The following is a 27,238-nucleotide window of genomic DNA, read 5'->3' on the forward strand; positions in this document are numbered from 1 at the left end:
ACCGCGATTAATATCCGACGGGCGTTTTTAAATATGCAATTACCAGCTGACAATACAGGTGACAGAGCGATTCTTTCGCTGGATATTGCCAAGGCTTTTGACAGCGTGAAATGGCAATATTTATATGCAGTCCTTGAGAAAATGCATTTTGGCCCTCGTTTTTTGAGATGGGTGCAAATCTTATATAAAGCCCCTCTTGCACGTTCGTTTGAGAACTAACGATGCTATCTCCTCCAAATTCCAGCTGGGAAGAGGTACCAGACAGGGCTGCCCCCTGTCACCATTGCTATTTGCAATAGCCATAGAACCACTAGCGGAATTAATAAGAAGCAATGATTATATACGAGGATTTAGGTTCGGTGACTTGGAGGAAAAGATTGCCTTGTATGCGGATGACACTCTATTATTTCTACAAGATACAAATGACTCCCTAAAGTGCACTATGGACCTTTGGGAAATATCCAGGCCTGACGGTCAACTGGGACAAATCTTGTATTCTCCCAGTTGACCGTCAGCAGGTATCTCTGCCGTAGGGCTGTACAGAAATCCAACTTGTCACCTCATTTAAATACCTAGGTACATGCATCTCCCCAGACTTAAATTTATTTGAAACCCTTAATGTAACACCACTTTTAAATAAAATACGTCAAAAGCTGAAAACATGGTCTAAACTACCTCTCTCACCAGTAGCTAGAATAAATCTGCTAAAAATGGTGACAATGCCACAACTTTTATATATATTACACAATGCCCCTGTCTGGCTTCACCTCAAGCTGTTCAAGACTATTGACACAATTTTTAGAGATTTTATCTGGGGGCAGGGCAGGGTAAAGATAAAATTGCAATATCTACAATACCCAAAGGACGAAGGTGGATTAGCAGTCCCAAATGCGTGGGTATATTATTTGGCCTCTCAAACTCAGCATATAGTGGGTTGGGGTTCAGAAGACATGAAAGATTCTACAAGATGTTTAATAGATTCACTGTTGGGATATGGCTCTGTTTATGCTGCTCTAGAGCAAGGGATACCAAAGAGTCTAGGTCTGCGGGCTCCTACACTGGCGCTGATGCAGAAAACATGGGATAGAATTAGAATTATGCAGGGGGTAAATGGGATTACCGCTTACTCCCCACTTGAAGGGAATTCCCGCCTTCCTGAGCTTCAGGGACTCACACTTCTAAAGACATGGGCTAAAAAGGGACTGGTTCTCCTGACACAGGCTCTTGATAGGTCCTCTCTCCGTGCTCCACAGGACATAGCATCCCAAATGGGGGTGAGTTGCTCTCCCTTATTTAATTTTCAGTGTATGCAACTTAAACATGCAATATTAAAACAGCAGCAATCGCAGTTGTTGGACGTCAGTCCGGTGTCAATTTTCAACTTGATTAGTAAAGCTAATAGCAGAAGTACCTTTATCTCCTCATGTTATGCCTTAATTCTCAAACTGTTTTTAGAAAAATTCCCCCTTAAATGCTTTGGAAGTTGAGTAAAAGACCTTGAAAATTTAACAGTAGAGCAATGGTTGGACATCCTACAAAATATACCTCTCATGTCAACAAATGCCTCCCAAAAAATGTCCCAATTAAATATTATATATAGAACCCTTCTAACGCCCGCCAGACTACAGAAAATGCATCTCAAAGAAACTCCTACCTGTACAAGATGTTGTAGAGACCACGGTGATTTACTGCACATGCTATGGCATTGCCCCAAATTACACAGATACTGGGGGGCTATATTAGATACAGTGGACACGGTCGTCGGACACAAGATTCCACGTACGATTCAAGTATGTATCCTTGGTTTACTGTCAGACATAACATTAGCCGAGCATGTGCAGACTTTAGTGCAACGCCTCTTATTTCAGGCAAGAAAACTCATACTAATGCTGTGGATCAGTCCCACTATCCCTAAGGCAGAGATGTGGATATCTCAGGTTAACTCTTATCTGAAATTAGAAAAATTGATTTATCTGCATAGAGGGGCACCTCAAAAATTTGAAAATATATGGGCACCCTGGCTAGACACCCCAGGTCTACCAGATTTAGATCTGGTAAGATCTCGACTATTTGCACAGCTAACGGAATCTTAACCTGGTATTACTGTAATATTGTGATGCTGTACCGTTGCTTCTTCTCCTCTTATAATTGTAATAGAATGGCTCGATGTATGTCCCCCCCTAACTCTTACTCTATATGGACTTTGGATGGACTATGCATGTATCTGGTAATCACATGTTAGTAGCCATATTAGTAAGTTTTAATGTCTGGCACTGCTGTACTGATATTTCTGAATAGTTTTTGTTAAACTGTTGACTGTTTATTTTCATGTTTAATAAAGGCTGTTTAAAAAACAAACAAAAAAAAAAACATGAAATGTATTTGCCCATTTGTCCCGCTTATAAAACCGTTTAAATTATGTCCCTATCACAATGTTTGGCGCCAATATTTTATTTGGAAATAAAGGTGCATTTTTTTCAGTTTTGCATCCATCCCTAATTACAAGCCCATGGTTTATAAAGTAACAGTGTTGTACCCTCCTGACATAAATATTTAAAAAGTTCAGTCCCTAAGGAAACTATTTATGTATTTTTTTTTAATTGTAATTTTTTTTATTTTTTTTTAATTACAAAAAAACAAAAACAAAAAAATGGGGAGAGTGGGAGGTAATGAGTTAATTTTTTGTGTATAATTAATCTATTTGTATGGGAAAAATGCTTTAGGGTGTAGTTTTACTATTTGGCCACAAGATGGCAACAGTAACTTTTTGTTTAATGCGACCTCCAAGCGTCCTTCCGGGCGCTTGGAGGAAGTACTAGGAGGCAGGGAACGGGTTTTTTTTAACAATGATTGCGCTGCTTAGCGGAGAAGCAGCGGATCATTGCGGGGCTTAGATCAATGAACGGGAATGGATTTTCCCGTTCATTGATCTCCGGGCGAGCGGCCGGCGGCGTGTTTACCCGCGGGAATGCGCGCTAGAGCGCGGGCAGTGGCGGGAGCGCGGAAAGTACGGATTTCTCCGTCCCTGGGGGTGAAAGGATGGAAAAAGGGACGGAGAAATTCGTACAGGCGGGGGTAAAGTGGCTAAATAACTTTTCAACACTCTGCAATTGAAAAAAGTACCAAAAAGTAGGTGAGAATGTACTGTCAAAATTATTCTGATTATTCTCTTGCAAGCTAGTGGCTTAAAATGCATTTTAATGATTAGGTGTGAAAATATCACCTAGGAGATAGCTTAGGAAAAAAGTGAATTGAATAAGGGTCATCGAGTCTCTCTCGATGAATGTCTTTTTTCTAGTTTGATAGTGGCTGCCCTGTGGAATGGAGAGATCTAATTCTGCACAGTGAATCTTTAGAGCATATCATCATTAGTGAATTATCCACTCCTCCCATCGCTCCACCAGGGCGGCTCCCCTCTGTGAATCCCTCCACTGGCTTCCTATCCAGTCCAGAATCAGATTCAAGATATTGTGTCTGACCTACAAATCCATCCACAAAACCTGTCCAACCTACATTTCTGATCTTACTCAGAGATACACACCAAGCCGCTCACTCCGCTCCTCCAATGAACTTCGCCTGACCGTCCCCCGCATCACCCAGTCCCATGCACGCCTCCAAGACTTCTCAAGAGCCGCTCCGACACTATGGAACTCCCTACCTCCACCCATTAGGGCAGCCCCCTCCTTCAACACCTTCAAGAAGGCCCTCAAAACTCACCTTTTCACTCTTGCCTACCACCCCTCACAATTGCTCTAAACCCACAGCCGAACTCTGGTCCCCTACCTCTCGTGTCCCTACCTCTCCCTCTAGATTGTAAGCCTTTGGGCAGGGTCCTCACTCCTTTTGTGTCCTACCTGATCATGCACCTCTATTACTGTGCACCCATGCTATGCATTTGAGTGAACCTAACTTGCCTAATCTCCATGCTCCCATCCAGTGACTAAGCATTACCTTGTACTCATACTGTGCTGTGTGATCTGGTTTTCTTGTATTGTCATATTGCTGTTTGTCACCCCTAAATATTGTCTGTAACCTAAATTAATGTCCAGCGCTGCGTAATATGTTGGCGCTTTATAAATACAACAAATAAATAAATAAATAAATTGGTGATGTTGCTGGTGTCTTATGGAGGGATAAGCTGCATTCTCAGTGACATCACTGGTGCCTAATGAAAAGACCATTACCATTGTCATAAGTCTGTGGGGACAGCAATGCAGGCATTTCCATTGCAATGTGGTGCAATGTAGGTATCATTCATAATCATGAATCAAACACATCTGCTGTCCATAGAAATGATAGGAGCTGTCATCATCTAGGTGTAGTACACTCCAACAGACACATGTATGTCTATATATGTACTGTATGCATGAACAAACAAACAGGCAGAGTCCAGGGCATCTGATGTACATTGCATTAAAATGCATGTACTGTTAATAGATTGTCTGCCTGTCAGTGTCTAGAAGGATTTTTGAATATAAAGCTAATATTATTGTGAGTGTATAGGCATATGATCATTTTCATATAATATACAAGGTGTGTTACTTATTGCAAAAAAAGTTAAATGCCCGGTTTATTTTCCTAATTCTAGGAACATGTTACAATTTGATTGCAGTAGATATTCTTTGGTTTATGAAAGGTTTTGGGCACATAACAGCCATGCATTCGGTCCAGACAGCGCTGGTGGTAGAAGTCCTGATGTGGATGGGGGGGCACGAGTGGGAGGACAGAGGATGAGAGGGACACCTCAATAGAATCCTGAGGCTTCCCTCAGGATCCTGCTGAGCTTCTGTTTCTAATACTGTTAGCCAAAGACCATGAACATACATGCCAATCATGTGTTTCTAACTAAACTCCAACTGGATTAGCCACATGAATGTTTCAGGTGTGTGATTCAGACACTACTGCAGCCAAATTGCCAGGAAACTGGTATTGTTTAAAAGGAAATAAATATGGCAGCCACCATATCCCTTCTGTTCAGGTGTCCTTTAATCCCACTTAAAACTGTACAATACCCTACTACACAATGTTGTAACGATCAAAAGAGCACCAAAGTACATTTCTATACAGAGTGCCGTGCACCACCAAATCCGCTATCCATGAAGCCTGCTTTCTGCTCTGCATGCACCAAGATTAGTTTTGTATTTTATTATTATAATAGAATTTTCCCATTATTTAGTTATGCTTAATGGCATACGTTTATTTTTCAGCAGATCTGAGAGCATCTTTCTGTTTGTTGTTCTGGTTCTGGTAGACATGAGATTGTGTATTGGTTGACTTTTGCCATTGTTGAGACTGTTTTGAGTGGACGTGTTTTGGTTTCTCTAAGCAAGGGCAGATAGGAGACACAGGGAAAGGTACCCCTCATAACTGCTGTGATGTTTCTAACAGTACACATGTGACAGAGGGGGAGAGGAGTGATTAGATAATTAGATTCTACAGTACCAGATACACAAGTTCTTTAGTGCCATATAACTTAAATGATCCTGGAAACCTGCCTTGGATTTAATAGGTTCTTTCTGCTCTGTGTCTGCAACCTTCAGTTGGGTCTTAGGCCACATACACACATCAGACCATAGTCTTTTGAAAATGAAAGATCACAGACCAATCTTACCACCCTTCATGTAGTATGAGAGCCATACTCTACACAGTCTTTTCTATGGAGCTGAACTCCACATCAGAAAAAAATCTTTGCAAGATGCTGCACACACAGATGCTGTACAGACACAAAAGATCAGTATCTGCAAAAGATCTGTTCCTGCCAAAAAATGGCCTGGCGCCAGGTGCTGTCTGGACATACTGCTGTTGTGTGCTCCTTCCTGTATTTGCCTGATGAAGCGGGCTTGGCCTGCGAAACGCGTTGCGATCTTTTTTGGAGTATACCAATAAATATCCCTTTTGTGAATACACAGTCTGTTGTGTCTGCTTGTGGGAGGTAAGTCCACCACTGCCTCCTAAGCAATTTTTAAAACTTTTAAATATTGTTTTTATCCTTTTGGCGCCTCTGTTCTCTACTATAGCTATAACATAGCCAATGCTGTTGCAGTGATTTCAATAAGGGGGGTTGGTATCGGTGATGAAGATGGCAAAAGGTGAGTATTAGGCACTGGTTAGGATAAGTGTTATGGAGTAGGATGGGGGAGGTTAGGTTTATAAGCTAGGTGTAACGATTGTGGAACTTTCTCCGTGATCAGCGCACAACGCGTGCGCTGACACGGCGGAAATCCTCCACAAGCGTATATTTGCAGGCACCCAGCAAAAGGTGCTACGCACCTGTAGAGGGAAATTCCTGTCGGCAGATGGCGCTGAGGAGTGCAGAGGAACCAATCCTCTGTACCTCCACAAATGCCAGACAGGAATTGTACGAAGCGCAGAACGCAATCGCAAGAGAGGCGATTGCGAATGAGAACGAGCAAAGGGACAGGTTGTATGTGTGTGCGCCAATCCAGTCGCCACCCCGCGACCGCGCACACACAACAGCAGATATGAAATAGGAACGCGATCGCGAGAGGTGCGATCGCCAGACGTGACACAAGGCAGATCAGGACAGAATACGAGGTTAGCAAAGGCACAGCAAATTATACAATGAGGAGATACGGAAAATAACAAACGCTAGCTAACCGTGAACACCGCACTCATTCGCAACAGTGCACGCGGTTATGCGCGGTCTCCACGTGTTAAGCACAATAGAGACAAGCACGCCTAACTAACCATTAACAGACAAACATGAAACAGAGGACGCGAGCGCTTGCTTAACGGTTACCTCACCGAGCCTCCAGCAAGCGTAGCAGACAAGACAGACACACGAAAACAGGGACAAGCGAGAGATAGGATCCACAGCACTAGCGAAAAGTGGCCAGCGCGATCCAGGTACAGAGTAGCAGAACAGAAGGATCCCCAGCGCTAGCGAAAAGTGGCCAGCGCGATCCCAGAAGACAGAACAGAAGGATCCCCAGCGCTAGCGAAAAGTGGCTAGCGCGCTCCCAGGAAACAGAACAGAAGGATCCCCAGCGCTAGCGAAAAGTAGCTAGCGCGATCCCAGGAGACAGAACAGAAGAGATAGCTGGTAGCAACCGCTGCACCAGCTATACTCCAAGAACAGAGATCAGAACCATTTCCTGTCGACCACCATAGGGACAGGACAATGGCTACAGGCAAGACAAGACAGAACAGGCAATACAGATAATACAACCTGACTGGGCTAGAAGGGGAGCCTAAAGCAACCCCCAGGAATTAACTATACTAGATAGCAATGGCTGACACTCCAGCAGTGTCCATCAGGAACACACCATGGAAGGGAAATGACCAGCAAAGCCTTCTGGGAAACATAAAGCTCTTATAGTGCCAGTCATCAAAGAAGGCAGGTAGGGGATTTGCATAACGAATGTATGCAAATTCCCCAGCAAGAGAACAGACCAGAAACTTGCAATGGAAAGACAGGTCTCTGTTCCAGAGACCTGCAGCCCACAGACTAGAGGAATGGACAAACAGCTGTCTGCCTGTGCAGCCAGCTGAGCGGATCATCACAGTACCCCCCCCTCTAGGGATGGATTCCAGACATCCCTCAAAACTGGTATCATCACAAAACTCTAACTGAAGACTCATGAAGGTCGGGACAGCCCGACAAGGCCCAATTCCAGAGTCAGTCCATCTGAAATTGACCTCATCGGAAGCAGAAGCAACCGAAACATGCCCATCAGCACTACAAGTCTCAGCGTAACACCCATCAGGACTGTGGACACCAGAGAAGAAGCCATCGACACCCTCCAGACAATACCCACCACCTTCCAAGGAGCGTCCAAGAATACCAAACCTGCCGCAATACCTGTTCGAAGTGTCCCTTACAACACCAAAGCCATTGCTGATCGTATTCAGGGCACCAAGCAAAACCTTTCCCGGAATCTCCCAGAACGCCTTGAAGCTCCGCAGAGATCCCAAGAAGCCAGAACGCTCACCAGGCTCACATGGAGAACCACCAAGAACCCCTATGGAACCTATGATCATTCCAGACTCAAAATTAGCAGGACACCCATAAAGATCAGGACTTTCAGGGACCACTTCTGGGCATGCAAGCAGGCAGGCTATATCAGAACATGTCTCCACTGAGGAAGCATCTGAGTACGCTGGTAACCGAGGCACACTTGGGCTTTCTGGGTCACAGAGCACATCGGGGTACACTAGTACAGGAGAAACCTCAGGACATGTCGGGGAACTGCCAACCTCAGAGTCCGACACGACAAGACCAAAACCAGTACCGGGCAGAAAATCATCACGAGTAAAGGTCACAGGTACTGGTCTTTCAAAAGAAGACTCTGACTCAAATTCAGAATTTTCTGTAACTGTAATATCATCATTGACTACACATGAATGAAGCTCCACAAGAGCTGCAAAAGTAGTCAGCAAGGCAGCAATGCCTACTGAAGTGGGCAACACCTCAGAAGGACCTGGGGGGCAGGAGACATCTCCTACAAGTTCTGCACCCTTTGGGAGGAACTCGGAGACCTTCAGATCATCAAACAAGACCTCAGGAACATCATTTTTCAAGTTGTCTAAGAAGGATTCTGTACTATCCATGTTACAGGGCAAAACTGGAACTTTACTTTGAGAACAGGGCAGATGTCCCAGGGAAGGTTCCACCATAAACTGAGACTGAATTTCATCATCATGAGTGGAACGTACAGGAATATTCACTGGACCACACACTGACTCCCTAACTTTAATCTCGCTGCACCCAGAACTCTGCGTAGTAATCAAACTAGCTTGCAACTCCAAAACTGCAGAAAGACAGGTAAAAATAGCAGCAATACCTAGACGAGCCTCTAGGGGCAGGGCAGGAGATATTGTACAAGGCAATATTGACTCATCCAGAGTACTGGGTGGAGAGTCAATACTTTCTTCAGAATCAGACTCGCAAATGTCAATGCAAGTGGACATCATGCCTTCATTCATGGTACAGGGCAGGTTCAGAGAAAGCTTCTCTGGGCAAGGCAAAGAAGCTTCAGCATCAGATTCGCAAAACCGAAGCGCTGTCTCACTCTTAGATTCGGCTAACAAGGTCGAATCCGAGGAGTCAGAACGCAAAATTTGCGGATCCAAGATCGCTTTAGGTTGCAAAACTGACGCTTCCATATCGCAAACCTCCGCGATCTGCGGAGCAGACTGCAAGGCATCTAGGACAGAAACACTGGAGCAACTGTCATCAGGCAACAGGCCTGCACAGGTGCGAACAGAATAAGACATAGATTCATTTGCAAAAGAAGTGGCGACAACAACAGGAGAAACTTTATTAGACACATCAATAATTTTCTTAAAATTGCATAACTTAGGAATTTTCCCCATGGCAGGCTCACAAACGGACGATCTTAGAGATCCTGAGGGAAAAAATCTGTCTTCCTTAGACACAGGACCACACAGACCTTTTGCAGCCATACGTGCGGTGGCGACATCAGACCGCACTGGTTCAACTTCCACACAAGCAACTGCTCTGAACGACTTGCACTCAGACTTCAAACACTCAGTTGCTTTGGGAAAGGGAATGCATTCAAAACTCACTTTCTTTAAATCCAGAGGATTGGAACAATCGTCCGCTGACAATGTGTTTTTAGCAGATTGAAGCGCATGTAGTTCATCCAAAATCATTCTCCACACGTCAAAAAGCGGAGTCACAAAGTCAGAGATACATTCACCAGTCTTGATTAAAGTGCACGCAGACTCAATGCACGCATACAAAACTGCTTCGTTTTTAGAACGGTAATGATTGCAAAAACGATCTCCAATCACATTCCAATTCATAGACCAGGAGCTCGATCTCCCATTTCTCAAACGGGGGCTCCCATGCACACTTAACAAAGGATGAACAATCATAGTGCGCACAGTCTACAGATGGAACTGGAGCAAGAACAGAACGGGAATCTTTTACCTCTTTATTGGGATCAATTAATTGGTGTGTGTGTAATTCATCCAAAATGATCTGCCACACATACATCACCAGATCCACAACACACTTGTCACATTCATCAGAATCAATCAAAAGGCACACAGAGTCAAGACAATCGTTCAGGACATCCGCGCTTTTTGCGATGTAAAAATCGCAAAAGGCTTTCCAATCCAAATCAAATTCCTCCACCAAGGCCCCGATTTCCCATGAGGCAAATGGCGGTTCGAACAACCCAGTATCTAAATAATCTCCATATGGGTGGGGATCAGGAACGAGTACAGATTTTTTAACTGCTTTAATATAGTGTGCGATCCTACCTATAGCAGGATCCACATAAGCGTTGGATTGGGGCAAAAAACCTGGAAACTGATCAGCAGATGCATTATAAACATCATTATCATCATGCATGGTTTTGCCCATTTCAGACTTCACAGAAATAACCTCTCTATCTGTGGTTGCCATGGGCAACGGATCTTTCCGCTGGGAAGCCTTCCTAGATCTTTTACGTTTAGACTTAGAGGCTTTGGATGGCTGCTTTATGGATGAAAGAGTAGATGGAACAGCTGATTGAGCTGCTGACAACTCATTAAGGGGGTATGGTAATTGAGGTAATCTCAGCCAATTGTGAATTAAAAAGGCCAAGAATTCCAGGGGTCTTTGACTCAGGGTGGTATGATCTAACACATCATAACCCCACATTGACATTTCGCCCCCCAACAGAATGTAGACCATTTGGGGGGCCCAGGTAGACACTGGGGTGCATTGGAATTCAGGGTTCGCTAACAGGTCGTCTGCTGATTCAGGTTCAAGTTTTTTTAAATCTCTTAAAGGTACAAGAGCCATATTCGACAAAATCGTACAAATCGGAAATTCCGTCTACACTGGGGTTTTGGGTTAGGCTGGTCATTCTGTAACGATTGTGGAACTTTCTCCGTGATCAGCGCACAACGCGTGCGCTGACACGGCGGAAATCCTCCACAAGCGTATATTTGCAGGCACCTAGCAAAAGGTGCTACGCACCTGTAGAGGGAAATTCCTGTTGGCAGATGGCGCTGAGGAGTGCAGAGGAACCAATCCTCTGTACCTCCACAAATGCCAGACAGGAATTGTACGAAGCGCAGAACGCAATCGCAAGAGAGGCGATTGCGAATGAGAACGAGCAAAGGGACAGGTTGTATGTGTGTGCGCCAATCCAGTCGCCACCCCGCGACCGCGCACACACAACAGCAGATATGAAATAGGAACGCGATCGCGAGAGGTGCGATCGCCAGACGTGACACAAGGCAGATCAGGACAGAATACGAGGTTAGCAAAGGCACAGCAAATAATACAATGAGGAGATACGGAAAATAACAAACGCTAGCTAACCGTGAACACCGCACTCATTCGCAACAGTGCACGCGGTTATGCGCGGTCTCCACGTGTTAAGCACAATAGAGACAAGCACGCCTAACTAACCATTAACAGACAAACATGAAACAGAGGACGCGAGCGCTTGCTTAACGGTTACCTCACCGAGCCTCCAGCAAGCGTAGCAGACAAGACAGACACACGAAAACAGGGACAAGCGAGAGATAGGATCCACAGCACTAGCGAAAAGTGGCCAGCGCGATCCAGGTACAGAGTAGCAGAACAGAAGGATCCCCAGCGCTAGCGAAAAGTGGCCAGCGCGATCCCAGAAGACAGAACAGAAGGATCCCCAGCGCTAGCGAAAAGTGGCTAGCACGATCCCAGGAAACAGAACAGAAGGATCCCCAGCGCTAGCGAAAAGTAGCTAGCGCGATCCCAGGAGACAGAACAGAAGAGATAGCTGGTAGCAACCGCTGCACCAGCTATACTCCAAGAACAGAGATCAGAACCATTTCCTGTCGACCACCATAGGGACAGGACAATGGCTACAGGCAAGACAAGACAGAACAGGCAATACAGATAATACAACCTGACTGGGCTAGAAGGGGAGCCTAAAGCAACCCCCCAGGAATTAACTATACTAGATAGCAATGGCTGACACTCCAGCAGTGTCCATCAGGAACAGACCATGGAAGGGAAATGACCAGCAAAGCCTTCTGGGAAACATAAAGCTCTTATAGTGCCAGTCATCAAAGAAGGCAGGTAGGGGATTTGCATAACGAATGTATGCAAATTCCCCAGCAAGAGAACAGACCAGAAACTTGCAATGGAAAGACCTGCAGCCCACAGACTAGAGGAATGGACAAACAGCTTTCTGCCTGTGCAGCCAGCTGAGCGGATCATCACACTAGGATTGAGTGTCAAGAAAAAGTTAAGGTAGCCATACACTGGTCGATTTGCCATCAGATTCGACCAACAGATAGATCGTAGAGGGATCGTATGACTGCCTTTACTGCAAACAGATTGTGAATCGATTTCAGCCTGAAACTGTTCACAATCTGTGGTGGTGGTGCTGCCACCGCTCTACACCCCCCCCCCCCCCCCCCCCGCGTACATTACCTGCTCCGGCCAGCGCGACTCCCCCCGGTCTCCGCTGTCTTCTTCTCCGCTCTGGTCTCCGGGTCCGGCAGGCTTCACTTCTTCCTGTCTGGGGGAAGTTTAAACAGTAGAGCGCCCTATACTGTTTAAACTTCCTGCCGAGACAGAAAGAAGTGAAGCCTGCCGGACCCGGAGACCAGCGCGGAGAAGAAGACAGCGGAGACCTGGGGAGTCGCGCCGGAGCAGGTAATGTATTGCAGCTGTATTGCGTCGGTCGTCGGGCACTCGAACGCCGCTAGCGATGCGCTCCCTACCCGCGGGCGATCGACAGTTTCCCGCCCAGAGCGATCGACGGGACCGATCTATTTCGGGACGAAATAGATCTAAATTTAGCGTTAACGATTTAACAGCAGATTCGATCCCAGTGATCGAATCTGCTGTCGATCGGCGGGGAATCGGCCTAGTGTATGACCAGCTTTAGCATTAGTGGGAGAGGTAAAGCTCAGATATCTGGAAGAGGTTAACATCAGGACAGGGAGGTTAGGGTAAGGCATCAGGAAGGAGATTTTTTGTAATAGTCTACCTAATGGGAAAAAAAAAATAAAGAGAGTGAATACTTACCTCAGTAGTGGGAAGCCTCTGGATAGTCTAAACGCTCCTCCCATCCTCCTTGACCCCACTGAACCAGTTCTGGGACCCTCTGAACATATTTCACAAAGGCTTGTTGAATAACTCCTCATGGTCCGCAATCCGTTTGTGTAGGCCAAATTACGGCCTGTGCAGTAGCTTTTTGCACAGCTTTTTCTCTATGAAAAAGCAGCTCAGTGCTACTGCGCAGGCGTTGGACCATACTTGCTTCTGTGCAGTGCGGCCACGCTTGTTCACGGATGGGAGCGAAGCCGCAAAGAACTAGGTCCTGGCAAGCAGCAGTGGGGTGAAATAGAATTGGAGAAGCCTCTGAATCATGCAGAGGTTTCCCTCTGCTGAGGTAAGTAGGCCCTCCGCTGAGGTAAGTATTTAACATGATGACAACCTTGAAAAATGTATGGCTTATCCAAATTACCCGAGTAGCTGCAATTGGTTTGCCAATACTTGGTACGAGTGCAAAAATCAGTTATACCAAAACTATATGCTCCCCTGGACAGTGCCATCCTACTAGCTCTGATCTGCTTGATAAACAAACTGCCTGCAGTATTTACAATAATGCATGAACATATTCAAAAAGGTCATTACCGTCTTGTTAAGAGATGTAATTGTTTCCCGTAACCAGCTTTCGCGAATGTCTTTCCGCCTCAGGATGACATCTTCATGTTTACATGAATATCGCCAAGTGACATCAACCACCTAAAGTATATACATCACACTTGTCAGGCTAATAAATCATCCAAACGCAACTCAAAATATTCAAATCACACATAACTACTGGTAGAATATATACAACATGCTGTAGCTAAAACATTTGCTGTTACATCTATACAATTCTTAGCTGTTTCATTTAACAGTTTTCTTCGCTCAAAAACAGTTTTATGTTTTAAAGAGACTCTGTAACATTAAAAAACGCCCCTGGGGGGTACTCACCTCGGGTGGGGGAAGCCTCAAGATCCTAATGAGGCTTCCCACGCCGTCCTCTGTCCCACGGGGGTCTCGCTGCAGCCCTCCGAACAGCCGGCGACAGACCCGACTGTGACTTCAATATTTACCTTTGCAGGCTCCAGCGGGGGCGCTGTGGCTGCTGTCGGCTCCGAACTACACGGAAATACCCGATCTCAGTCGAGTCCGCTCTACTCGGCAGGCGCCGGAGACTTGCGCCTGCGCAGTAGAGCGGACCCGACGGCGATCGGGTATTTCCGCCTACTTCGGAGCCTGCGCTGGAGCCGGGAAGGTAAATAATGACGTGACCGCTGTACGGAGGGCTGCAGCGAAACCCCCGAGGGACAGAGGACGGCGTGGGAAGCCTCATTAGGATCCTGAGGCTTCCCCCACCCGAGGTGAGTACCCTCCAGGGGACGTTTTCACGTTACAGTTCCTCTTTAAATGTAATAACTAATTACTGTCAGCCCCAATACTTTAAAAACATCACACCAAGTATAAAGAGCACCTGACTAGTCTATAGTTCCACATGAAGGAAAATAGGATTGAAGAGGAATAAATGCTTGAAATCTCTTACTCTGGCCCTTATTCAATTATCTTTTTCTCCTAGGTGATATTTTCACACCTTATCAGTAACATGCATTTTAAGCTACCAGCGAGCAAGGAAATACATTTTCACCTACTTCTGGGAGTTTTTAAATTGCAGATTGCTAAAAAAAAGTTATTCTGAACAAAAGATGAAAAATTACCCCCTAGGAGAAAACTAAGGAGAAAAAAAAAATACAAAATAAAGAATAAGGGCTTCTGTGTGAAATGAGTCAATATAAAAACAAATGAGTTTCACTTTTTGAAATCAATTATTGAAATAAATGAACTTTTCAGTGATATTCTAATTTATTGCTATGCACCAATACTTCTTCAGTTGAAAAGGAAATCTGATTACATTTCATCTGTTAAGCCCAATCTACACGATACGATTCTATTTACGATCCGATTAAATCAGACATGTCCGATCGGGATTCGATTGAATTCAATTTGCCATTGCAAAATAATGGTAAATCGAATTAAATCGAATCCCGATCGGACATGTCGGATTTAATCGGATCGTAAATGGAATCGTATCGTGTAGATTGGGCTCCCTGCACACTGCAAATCCGTTTTCCGATTCCGTTTCCGATTTTCAATTCCGATTTTCCCTGAATACATTCAACAGAAAATCGGATCAAAAAATGCAGCATGCAGTAAAGATTGAAAATCGGAATTGGATGTAAAAACCGATTAAAAAGCGGAATCGGAAATGCATGCAGTGTGCAAGAGGCCTGTAAGGTACTTGGAGGCACCCAAGAAAAACAACAAGAAATATGTATAACCAAAGTCATATTGTGGGATGTAAAAGATTTATCCTACCTTGAGAGGGAGGTTCACAAAAAATGTATACCAGTTGTGATGATCAGAGCAGATGTCTGCTTAGTTCTGGCCTAGATGTGAAGGAAAAAGTCCTGGATAATGACTGTTGTTGCAAGTTAGCAACAACATTATCTGGTAGATTAGTATGGGATCCAGGGCTGGCGTGTATTGGGAGAAGGGTGGGCCTTACACGCCACTCCTCCAAGTCCAGGCCCGAGTCTGGCAGGCGAAGGATTAATGAACTCACCTGTGTGAATTTGCATAAGTACCTGCATCAGTCAGTATGCAGTGGGTTGTATGTGGAGCAAGCAGGCTCCAGAAAGGCTGTGTAGCTGAGAGGGCTGCCAGGCCTGTAGCTGCAGGGAAACTGCTGATGCGGAAGTGCTGGAGGGGAGTTGGACTCCAGTACTGGTAAACCAGGAGAAGCCTGGAAAAAGGTGAGTGGCACCAGGACTGCCATTAGGCCCGTGGCAGGGTGTCACTGAAAAGCCAGTGTGGCTGAAGAAGGCTGTATATTTTTGTGCTGTGCCTACAGTGTGATTACTGCATACCCAGAGTGGTTTATTTTGTTGCTGTTTATGGACATTGTTTGACTGACAATAAAGCTGGATTGTTTTTATTTTTACCCTAAAAAGACTCACTGGCTGGTGTGTTGTGACCCTTGATGCTGTTGACCTACTCTACCAATGAGTTAAAGCCCCCAGAATATCACACAGTATATATTTTGCAGTGGAAACTGCTTAATCAGGTCAGCAATCGTGCCTAGTAGTCGAATTGTAAGAGCTTGGGCGCCTCCTAGTACCTTACAGTTTTACTTAAGTTACCCTAGTTAGGAAACCCACCCCACAGTGTTTTTGTGGAGTGGAAATTCTTCTGGAGCTGCAATCAAAATACCCCTACCAAAGGCTGAGTGGAGACGGTATTTCCCCACATGCTAGTATGAGTGGCAGCCTACACTTGTGAGTACTGTATACTACTCTATTTATTTTACTGTGTCCATTACCCGGCTATATTACACCATATCGGGCTCCCAGAGGCCTTGTGTCATTTTTTGTCCTCACGAGTGACTCTCGATAGTTCACCTGTATTATGAGACTGACCCAATTCCGAGCTGCGCTGAACCGCCTGTAAATTTACTGCAAGACACTCTGTATAAAAGACGCTGGGGAGAACACGGATTGTGACAGCAAACAATTGTGCTTATTGTCCAAGGGTTTGCGTGCAGAAAAACGACTGCTGTGGCTGGGAATGTGTAGCACTTAGATTGTTGCTTCAAACTGCAGCACCAGTGGGTCTAGCTGGAGAAGTTGGTGGAGCCCATACAAATAGGGAAGGGGGGGGGGGGGGGGGGGGTGGACAGCCTTGAAGGCCGGTAATGCTTGTTACACTTCACTGGCCCGCACTGTTTTAGAACCTTGCTTAGAGGATAGCTAATTTTATATATTTTAGTACCGTAAATCAATGCCCAGATCTCTTTAAATACAATTTTTGCAAGTGCACCATAATTTTGCATACTGTGTGCATTTTCTTATTGACAATTAGCTACTATAGAAAAAAAAACACGTATTAAAATGTAGACAAATTGTCCAAAAATGTGCATGCACAAAAATGTTTGCTTTTCGGGCAGGGACATGTTTGAACACTTTCACTGTTTTATTATAATAATCCAGGCTCCTAACGTATTAATTAATTATACTTACATCGGCTTTTATTGGTTTCTGTAAATTTGGATCTAATCAAGCCATTACAGCAGATGGCTACATTCATTTAAGACTTCCTGTTGGGAGATTACTGCAATAACCTGTTAACCACTTGAGGACTCACCCTTTACCCCCCCTTAAGGACCAGCGTTGAATTCTGTGATCTGTGCTGGGTGGGCTCTACAGCCCCAGCACAGATCAAACACCAGGCAGAGAGATCAGATCACCCCCCTTTTTTCCCCACTAGGGGGATGATGTGCTGGGGGGGGTCCGATCTCTCCTGCCTGCGTGTGGCTGGCGGGGGGGGGGGCACCTCAAAGCCCCCCTCCGCGGCGAAATTCCGCTTCCCCCTCTCCTACCTGGCCCCCTGGTGATCGGGGCTGCACAGGACGCTATCCGTCCTGTGCAGCCTGTGACAGGACGTCCCCTGTCACATGGCGGCGATCCCCGGCCGCTGATTGGCCGGGGATCGCCGATCTGCCTTACGGCGCTGCTGCGCAGCAGCGCCGTACAAAGTAAACAAAGCGGATTATTTCCGCCTGTGTTTACATTTAGCCTGCGAGCCGCGATCGGCGGCCCGCAGGCTATTCACGGAGCTCCCCGCCGTGAATTGACAGGAAGCAGCCGCTCGCGCGAGCGGCTGCTTCCTGATTAATTAGCCTGCAGCTGCCACTTTGCCGACGCGCGGTATGAGTGCGCGGTCGGCAAGTGGTTAAAATACTGTACATGCACGTCAACGCAAGCTAAAAACTTGGAATACTTTCTAAAGTTATTACTGAAGACAATAGCTTTTTCTCAACAACAATGGGGTTACTTTATAGTATCTCCACAAAAGTCATAAGAATGGGAGTTGTCCATAATCTGTTACCATGGCAACATTTCTGTTTACAAACCTCATCTTTGGAAAAGGCAATGACGTAAGATAGCTTCTTTCCCCATCCCACCTCATATAAGAGGGGTTTGTCACAGGCATTTTCACACGGGTCACAGTGAAGCCATCTGTTTTGAGATGAAGAGAACACCTCAGTCCAGACATGATCTGCAGGATGTAAAAACATACACAGACTTACATTAATTTCTCAATAATGGATATAGTGGCAACCGTCAGGGCTGAGGAGGCCATACAAAACTCATCCGACTCCAACTCTGACTCCTCAATTTATGATACCTCTGACTCCTACTCCTCTAATTTAAATATAACAATGTGCTTTCGGTGTTGTTTGAAGAAAATATGTAACATAAAAGGCATTTTATTTCTCCCACAACTTAGCAATTTTAAAGCTATATTAACAAACTCCTGGCCAGGAAGCACACACTAACCTGTGGGCCACCCTGGCATTGAGGACACTGGTAAAGTTTGGGTCTTAAATTTATAGCTAAGCCCATAACACAAAATCACATTTGAACTGACAGCCCATGTAATTTCAATGGGCTTGTGCGAGTCTAATTCAAATTTTCTCAAGCAGGGAAATAACTGTTGCAGTACGTTCAGACAATGCACACATTGGGCCGGATCCATTTCACTTTTTCTTAGGAGATAATTCTTCATCTTTTGTTTAGCCTCCCTGGCGTTCAGTTTCTGCTGGATTTTTGTGCAAAAAGTGATCCAGTTAATTTTCATAACCATTTTTCCTGTAACTAACCAAAATGTGTCAATCAAGGGTCTAGTATTTTGAGTTCAATAAAAGCTTGAAACACAAAATCTATTACTCCCCAAAATCTCTGATCACAACAAGCTGCAGCTGCTTAACCTGCACTAACATGAATATAAAGGTAGCCATACATCTAGCGATGATGGGCAGATTCAACCAAAAGAAAAATCTCTCTCTATGATCGACTCTGATTAGAGAGATCTGTAGGCTGCCCTTACACATCAGGCTGATTTCTGATTAATTTCATGCTGAAATCAATCAGGAATTGGCAGAGCTCCCCGCATCCGCCCCTACTGCCCTCTTAGTGTATAAATGTACCCCCGTGTGTGCATTTATACATTACCCATCCTGCGTCAGCCACCACATATTGCCCTTCTGTCTTCACAATGTTATTTGCGATGTGGTATTTAGCCCCCCAGTATAGGTATCCAGGTATAGGTACCCACAATATAAATATCCAGGAATAGGTGCCCCAGTATAGGTAGCCAGATATATAGGTGCCAGAAGTATAGCTAACCAGGTATAGGTGCCCGCTGTATAGCTAGTCAGGTATAGGCGCCCACTGTGTAGCTAGTCGGGTATAGGTGCCCACTGTACAGCTAGCCAGGTGTAGGTGCCCGCTGTGTAGCTAGCCAGGTGTAGGTGCCGCTGTATAACTAGCCAGGTGTAGCTGCCCACTGTATAGGTATCCAGGTATAGGTGCTTGCTGTATAGCTAGTCGGGTATAGCTAACCAGGTATATGTACCTCCATTATAGCCAGGTAAAATTGCCCTAGTACAGCCAGCTATAGTAGCCCCAGTATGCCTCCCCCAGGTGCCTCCAGTGTATAGGCAACTATAGCTGGCTTGGTGTAGGTGCCTTGAGTATAACCAGGTGCCCCAATTCCCCACAATCCACAGCACTGTGTCACTTACTTACCGTGCCTTCAGCCTGCGCCGATCGCATCACCTCCACCACACAGCTCCAGTCTTGTACGTTGGGAGTATCGGCACTGGGTAACGTGACATCATGACGCCCATGACATCATATCGCCGAGGCCCGATGCTCCCAACATACAAGATCGGAGCTGTGCGGTGGAGGTGATGTGATTGGCACTGGAGGGATGGCAGCTCCAGGGATGGCAGGGGGGTTGGGGCAGCTGTACTGGGACAGTTACAGCTATTTTTCTTGAAACGTGGCAGAAAACCTTCTGGGCAGCATGCCCGACACTATGTCGGGCATACCACTTTTAGCAAAATGTTCTTGCTCGACACAGTGTCAGGCATACCACCTAGGAGGTTGAAGCAGACCTAAACTCAGAACGTCCTCTCTGTTCTAAAAGCAGGACAACAGCATAAGAACCTTTAAAGAAAAACATTTCTTTGTTACAGTTGATACACTGTAGATATGTTGCAGGATTTGTATCTCTTTTAGGGCTCGTTTCCACTATTGCGTTGCGAAATCGCTGCGGCAAAATTCGCATGCAGATGCGAATTTTGCATGCGTGTGCATGCGAATTTTCATGCGAATTCGCATGCGAATTCGCACGGATGATGATGCATGCGAATTTAACCATGACAATGCCGGTGTGCTTTTCCATTGATTTCATGCGAATTCGCATGCGAATTCGCATGAAAATTCGCATACCAAAACAGCATGCGAATTTCCTATTAAATACATTAGCGGCGATTCGCATGCGTTCCACTCTCAGGCGAATTCGTTGGCTCTTTTGTGCGTTTTTTCACCGCTGAAAAAAACGCACCTCAACAACGCTACAGTGGAAACAGGCCCATCCACTTGCATTACATGTGCGAATCTGCATGCGTTGGACGCATGCAGATTCGCGATAGTGGAAACGAGCCCTGAGGGCTTGTTTCCACTGTTGCGACGCGATTTCGGCCGCATTCCGACGCTTGTAAAAACGCATGCGGATGCGTTTCCACATGCGTTTTTACCCGCGATTTCGCCTGCGATTTCGCATGGCAGGGTGCCATGCGAAATTAACCATGACACTGCCAGGGCTAAATAAAATTGAAAAAGGTGCGAAATCGCACGCGAAATCGCGGGTAAAAACGCATGTAACAAACGCATGCGTTTTTACTATTAAATACATTAGCGTCGATTCGCACGGATTCCCGATGCAGGCGAAATCGTTGGCTCTTTTGTGCGTTTTTTTCACGCTGAAAAAAACGCACCTCAACAACGCTACAGTGGAAACAGGCCCATCCACTTGTATTACATGTGCGGATCTGCATGCGTTGGACGCATGCAGATTCGCGATAGTGGAAACGAGCCCTTATGCTTTCATGAAAGCCTCTCTGCCGTGGCAGTCAGCTGACACAGTTGAGGGATCAAATTACAATTTGTGATTAGGCACAGGTGAGGGGGAATTAGACAGGCTAAACTCTCTAAATACATACAGGGCGCATTACTCTATGTTTTCCTTCTGTCCTGTGCAAGAGTTCAGGTCCACTTTAATCTAACTTTTCAGCATTGGAAAATTGCCAAAAAAGTAGGTGTAAAATACTTTTCAAAATTATTCTTAGTATTTTTTTTTGCTTGCTGGTGGCTTTAAATGCATTTTATTGTTAAGATGTGAAAACTTGAATTGGATTGGGCCCATTTATTTTTTACATTAGCTGCTGAGGAAAAAAAAACAAATACTTTCCTGCACATGAACGTACATAATGTACTGTAAATAAGATTAAAAAAAAAAAAAACTGTGCAAAAGTATGTGCACATTTTCACACATACAGGTGTGATCCTGCCCTTTTGTGTATCTATAGAAAAAATAATACAGGCTACACTAACTAACCTGACTGGTGTAACTTGTTTTATGAGATATGCTCTATGAAAAGGTATTATTAACATATTTTGTGTAGAAAAATGAATTAACTGGAGAACAAACCTGTAGCGTCCCACACATATCTAGCTTCCAGCCCCAGAACCCGGCAGCACAGAGTGAAGCAGTTGGCCCACTCTCCACAGCGCCCCCGCCTGGTCTCCAACAGCTTCTCAGGATTATTGTATCTAGGAATTCAAATGAGTATAAATTGTTTGTACATTTATTTAAAGGGTGCTGTGAAAACTGAGCAGGTGAATGGATGTAGCTACAGTGTAGAGCTGCATGTAAATGAAACACAATGCTTTACAGCTGAAGTAATAGACAGAAGTAGGTAGTAGAGGAGCTGTAGACCTCACCTTGGAAATCTGTTGATGTGGTTACATTTATTACAGTAATGATTTTCTACTCGATTTGCTCCCCATCGGATATCATCTCCAGTAGGGCTGAGAGATCCTTTAGAGTCCGTATCTCCACCACACTGACTGCACGGCAGGCTGTTTACCCAATGGAAGAAGTCTTCTTTAAACCACCGTAACAGTTCTAGTGTAAGGAAATCCTCTTCATTCACAGTAACCTCTACAAAGGAACAGATTTTTCCTTTAATTCAGGCATCAATTAAGACCAACATTCCTTAACAGTTTCAAATTTAGAAACCAAATAAATTGGTTCTCACTTCTAAAGGTATTCAGCATTAACACTACTTAACCTTCTCTGTCAATTTGGGCCCAATGATTGCATGGGCAACAAACATCACACTGGAGGAGGAGCAGTGTGCACACAACTACCGTACAAGGTGAAGGTACATTCTGAAGGACTGGAAGGTGTCTGTCACAGTCAATAATTAATGGTGCCATTTGGGTGGTGCAACACTTTACAAATATAGCGTAGGTATACGTTTACAAAAATTTGCAATTAAGAGAAATTATCTCCTTAAAGAGGAGCTGTCAGTCATACTATCTCAGAAAAAAAACAACACATACAGTGGAGGAAATAATTATTTGACCCCTCACTGATTTTGTAAGTTTGTCCAATGACAAAGAAATGAAAAGTCTCAGAACAGTATCATTTCAATGGTAGGTTTATTTTAACAGTGGCAGATAGCACATTAAAAGGAAAATCGAAAAAATAACCTTAAATAAAAGATAGCAACTGATTTGCATTTCATTGAGTGAAATAAGTTTTTGAACCCTCTAACAATAAAAGACTTAATACTTAGTGGAAAAACCCTTGTTTGCAAGCACAGAGGTCAAACGTTTCTTGTAATTGATGACCAAGTTTGCACACATTTTAGGAGGAATGTTGGTCCACTCCTCTTTGCAGATCATCTCTAAATCCCTAAGGTTTCGAGGCTGTCTCTGTGCAACTCTGAGCTTGAGCTCCCTCCATAGGTTTTCTATTGGATTAAGGACCGGAGACTGACTAGGCCACTCCATGACCTTAATGTGCTTCTTCTTGAGCCACTCCTTTGTTGCCTTTGCTGTATGTTTTGGGTCATTGTCGTGCTGGAACACCCATCCACGACCCATTTTCAGTTTCCTGGCAGAGGGAAGGAGGTTGTCGTTCAGGATTTCACGATACATGGCTCTGTCCATTTTCCCGTTAATGCGATTAAGTTGTCCTGTGCCCTTAGCAGAAAAACACCCCCAAAGCAAAATGTTTCCACCCCCATGCTTGACGGTGGGGACGGTGTTTTGGGGGTCAAAGGTAGCATTTTTCTTCCTCCAAACACAGCGAGTTGAGTTAATGCCAAAGAGCTCTATTTTGGTCTCATCAGACCACAGCACCTTCTCCCAGTCACTCACAGAATCATTCAGGTGTTCATTGGCAAACTTCAGACGGGCCTGCACATGTGCCTTCTTGAGCAGGGGGACCTTGCGAGCCCTGCAGGATTTTAATCCATTGCGGTGTAATGTGTTTCCAATGGTTTTCTTGGTGACTGTGGTCCCTGCTAATTTGAGGTCATTCACTAACTCCTCCCGTGTAGTTCTAGGATGCTTTTTCACCTTTCTCAGAACCATTGACACCCCACGAGGTGAGATCTTGCGTGGAGCCCCAGAGCGAGGTCGATTGATGGTCATTTTGTGCTCCTTCCATTTTCGAACAATCGCACCAACAGTTGTCACCTTCTCTCCCAGCTTCTTGCTAATGGTTTTGTAGCCCATTCCAGCCTTGTGCAGGTCTACAATTTTGTCTCTGACATCCTTGGACAGCTCTTTGGTCTTTCCCATGTTGGAGAGTTTGGAGTAGGCTTGATTGATTGATTCTGTGGACAGGTGTCTTTTATACAGGTGACTAGTTAAGACAGGTGTCCTTAATGAGGGTGACTAATTGAGTAGAAGTGTCTAACCACTCTGTGGAAGCCAGAACTCTTAAAGGGAACCAGAGATGAACATTTCACACAAAATAAACATATCAGTTGATAGCTTGTAAAGAATAAATGCTCTACCTGATAATTTTGCCGCTCTGGTGTGCCTTTTTTAGTGTTTTTTATCCATTATTGCTCCAGGAAAAATCAAATATGGCCGCCGGCTCATATCTCTTCTCCTTCCGGGTTATATGAGTTGTTCTGGATGTGCTGTCTATGCTATATGAGACTAGGCTGCTATCTAGGCTATATGAGAAAGGCTCATCTGTGTGCTTTCATTTTGGTATGATGTACTGTAAGAAGTGTCTCTCATAGGAATGAAACTGCAGTCAGTATCTAGTGCACACAGAGCACACAGGGATCATATTGCAGCCACAGAGCTTCTCTCTCAGTAGGAGCAGCCCCTCCCATGTCATCACAGCTCTCAGTATGCAAAGCAGGAAATCTAAGCCAGGAGAGGGAAAGGCTTGGGCTTGAAAAGACATCACAGAAGAGTGACTCAGCTATAATGATTCCAGGTCAAACCTCGACTGAATAGTCGGTGGATTCTTATCACAGTTGCTAATAGACTAATTAAGCAGATGACAATGAAACTAAAAGCAGGGTAGGTGTTTACTGTCATGTTCTCACTGATAAATGTAATAAAATACATGAGGGTGCTTCGTCTCTGGTTCTCTTTAATGGTTGGTAGGGGTTCAAAAACTTATTTCACTCAATGAAATGCAAATCAGTTGCTATCTTTTATTTAAGGTTATTTGTTCGATTTTCCTTTTGATGTGCTATCTGCCACTGTTAAAATAAACCTACCATTGAAATGATACTGTTCTGAGACTTTTCATTTCTTTGTCATTGGACAAACTTACAAAATCAGTGAGGGGTCAAATAATTATTTCCTCCACTGTATATAAGTAGTTAAATACTTGCTCTACTTACATAACAAATGTATTGCACTGTCCACGTTTTGATTTTAGTGATTTTTCTACAGTATAAAAAAGAGAAAATCCTGCTTAGCATTTCCCATATTAACTGTGGCTAAGCCAATATTGATGTAATTTCCTTCCTTAGTCTCCTCTGCCTGATTTGCCCACCCTTCACTATAGAAAGTGCATTTTCTCAGCATGAGAAATATTGGCCAATCAGAGAGGAACAGATGTGTGGGAGGGGAAAACAGGAGGGAAAGAGGCTTCAACCAATCAGGCTGCATTAGTTAAGTCTGAGGGGAAGTAGAGCAGCAAAAAAGGACAACCCAGCATGCCCTGCAACTTCCTTTTTGTGTACCAAAGTTTGTGTGTACCAAATAAGAGTCAGGTAAACTGGGGAATGATCATTTATAAACAAGAAAAATAATAGTGATTTTAACGTTTGGATTGCCTGGTTAGCATCCCTATTACTTGTTTACCAGATAAAAATAAAGAATTGTTTTTCTGATTTTATGCCCGACAGTGGCAATTGCCTACACATGTTCCTCTATGTACTGACTTTTCATTTCCAAACAGTAAACACCTTCCACCTCTGCCTGCCACCATCTCCTTCAGTAATGTTATCCAATGTTCCCTCTCTGTTTAGACTGTAAGTGCTTTCAGTAAGGGCTTGTTTCCACTGTTGCGACGCGATTTCGGCCGCATTCCGACGCTTGTAAAAACGCATGCGGATGCGTTTCCACATGCGTTTTTACCCGCGATTTCGCATGCGATTTCGCATGGCAGGGTGCCATGCGAAATTAACCATGACACTGCCAGGGCTAAATAAAATTGAAAAAGGTGCGAAATCGCACGCGAAATCGCGGGTAAAAACGCATGTAACAAACGCATGCGTTTTTACTATTAAATACATTAGCGGCGATTCGCACGGATTCCCGACGCAGGCGAAATCGTTGGCTCTTTTGTGCGTTTTTTTCACGCTGAAAAAAACGCACCTCAACAACGCTACAGTGGAAACAGGCCCATCCACTTGCATCACATGTGCGGATCTGCATGCGTTGGACGCATGCAGATTCGCGATAGTGGGAACGAGCCCTAAAGGACTTAATTTCCTACTTTGTCATATTACTGAAATTGATTCAGGTCTGTAATTTGCTCTTAATTTTAAATAAAATAAACAATGTCACATAATAATACAAAGACAAAACAGCAGATGATAATAACGAAAACTGCTAGAAATAGTACAGATTTAAAAATATCATTGCATGCTGAAAATGACACACAACTGTAATTTGTATTCCTTTGATCACTATTTTAAATTAAAAATCCATTAGGCATACTATTTAAAAACTGGTAATTTTGCCTAAGTATACTTTTAGCAAACTGCATCTGTAGAATTACTTATCACTTTAAGAAGCCATTTTAATGCATACATGTAAACAGGGTGCAGCGGGAAAGCTGCAATTGTAATGCCTGGCAGACCTCCTGTTTTCTTTCAGCCACTATACCCCAATCTAGTGCCGTAGCTCTGAGCTCGGGTCTTCACCTATAGACAAGCCCCCGCTTCAACAGGACACTGAATATGTCTTCTGACTTCGGTTGCCCCCAAGTCTTAACGTGCAAGATATAGCGACCGAGGCCGAGAAAACCAGAGTACCACCAAAGCAAGCAAGACTATGCAGCTGGGTGATATTAGGTAATAGAGCGGAATGCTCTTGTAAAGGAGATTACACAGATCACACCAGGAGCTATGAACAAGGGAATAAGATTGCTCAGAGCAACCGCAGCTCTGAGCTTCCCATAACCACCACAATGTACAAGACACAATGGTTGCTCAGTGCGAGCATCTGATGTTCACCACACTGAGCAACAAGGACAGACAACAGACAGACAGATGGAATGTTTGTGTGAGAAAACGCGGAAAAGCCGCCGCGGGTACTCAGAGCAAGGCGGCTGATTCCGCGTCCAACACGGCAGGTTGCGCGCGTGGGTCTGCATCCACTGGCATGACGGAGCGCGATGAAACCGCCGCATGCCTTATGAACAAGGCGGCGGATTCCGCGTCAGACGCGGATGTTTGCACGCATAGGCATATTTCTGACAGTACTGCTGAATGCGGAGGAACCGCCGCATGCTTGGACAGCGGTGCGGCTGGTTCCGCATCCAACACAGCAGAAACATTACAACACATGTCTGGTGTGGCTAGGACTGATAGTCCACACAGGTTCAGGAGGACACGCGCGGAGAGGCAGAGCCTTTATGACAGTCAGAAGGGAGTCAGCTGACCAAGCCGGTCAGCTGACAATTCCAGCAGTTTTCATTGGTCCAGCACTTAGGGGTGGCGCTGGAGAGCGCTGGGGTATATATACTGGGTGCTGGTCATTTCTCTGGTGTCTG

General features: G+C 44.8%; 1 protein-coding gene across 1 annotated transcript in view; it reads right to left on the reverse strand.

Moving 5' to 3' along the window:
• Nucleotides 1-27,238, reverse strand: part of NGLY1 (N-glycanase 1) — a 68,757-nt gene that overhangs the window by 26,505 nt on the left and 15,014 nt on the right. The window contains exons 5-8 of the mRNA XM_068236178.1: nucleotides 21,913-22,132; nucleotides 21,620-21,741; nucleotides 17,973-18,118; nucleotides 13,616-13,726 (exon numbers count right to left, since the gene is read on the reverse strand). Of these exons, the coding sequence (XP_068092279.1) occupies nucleotides 13,616-13,726; nucleotides 17,973-18,118; nucleotides 21,620-21,741; nucleotides 21,913-22,132 (599 nt within the window). The remainder of the gene's footprint in view (nucleotides 1-13,615; nucleotides 13,727-17,972; nucleotides 18,119-21,619; nucleotides 21,742-21,912; nucleotides 22,133-27,238) is intronic.

The sequence above is a fragment of the Hyperolius riggenbachi genome, chromosome 5, assembly GCF_040937935.1.
Source record: "Hyperolius riggenbachi isolate aHypRig1 chromosome 5, aHypRig1.pri, whole genome shotgun sequence".
Taxonomy (NCBI): domain Eukaryota; kingdom Metazoa; phylum Chordata; class Amphibia; order Anura; family Hyperoliidae; genus Hyperolius; species Hyperolius riggenbachi.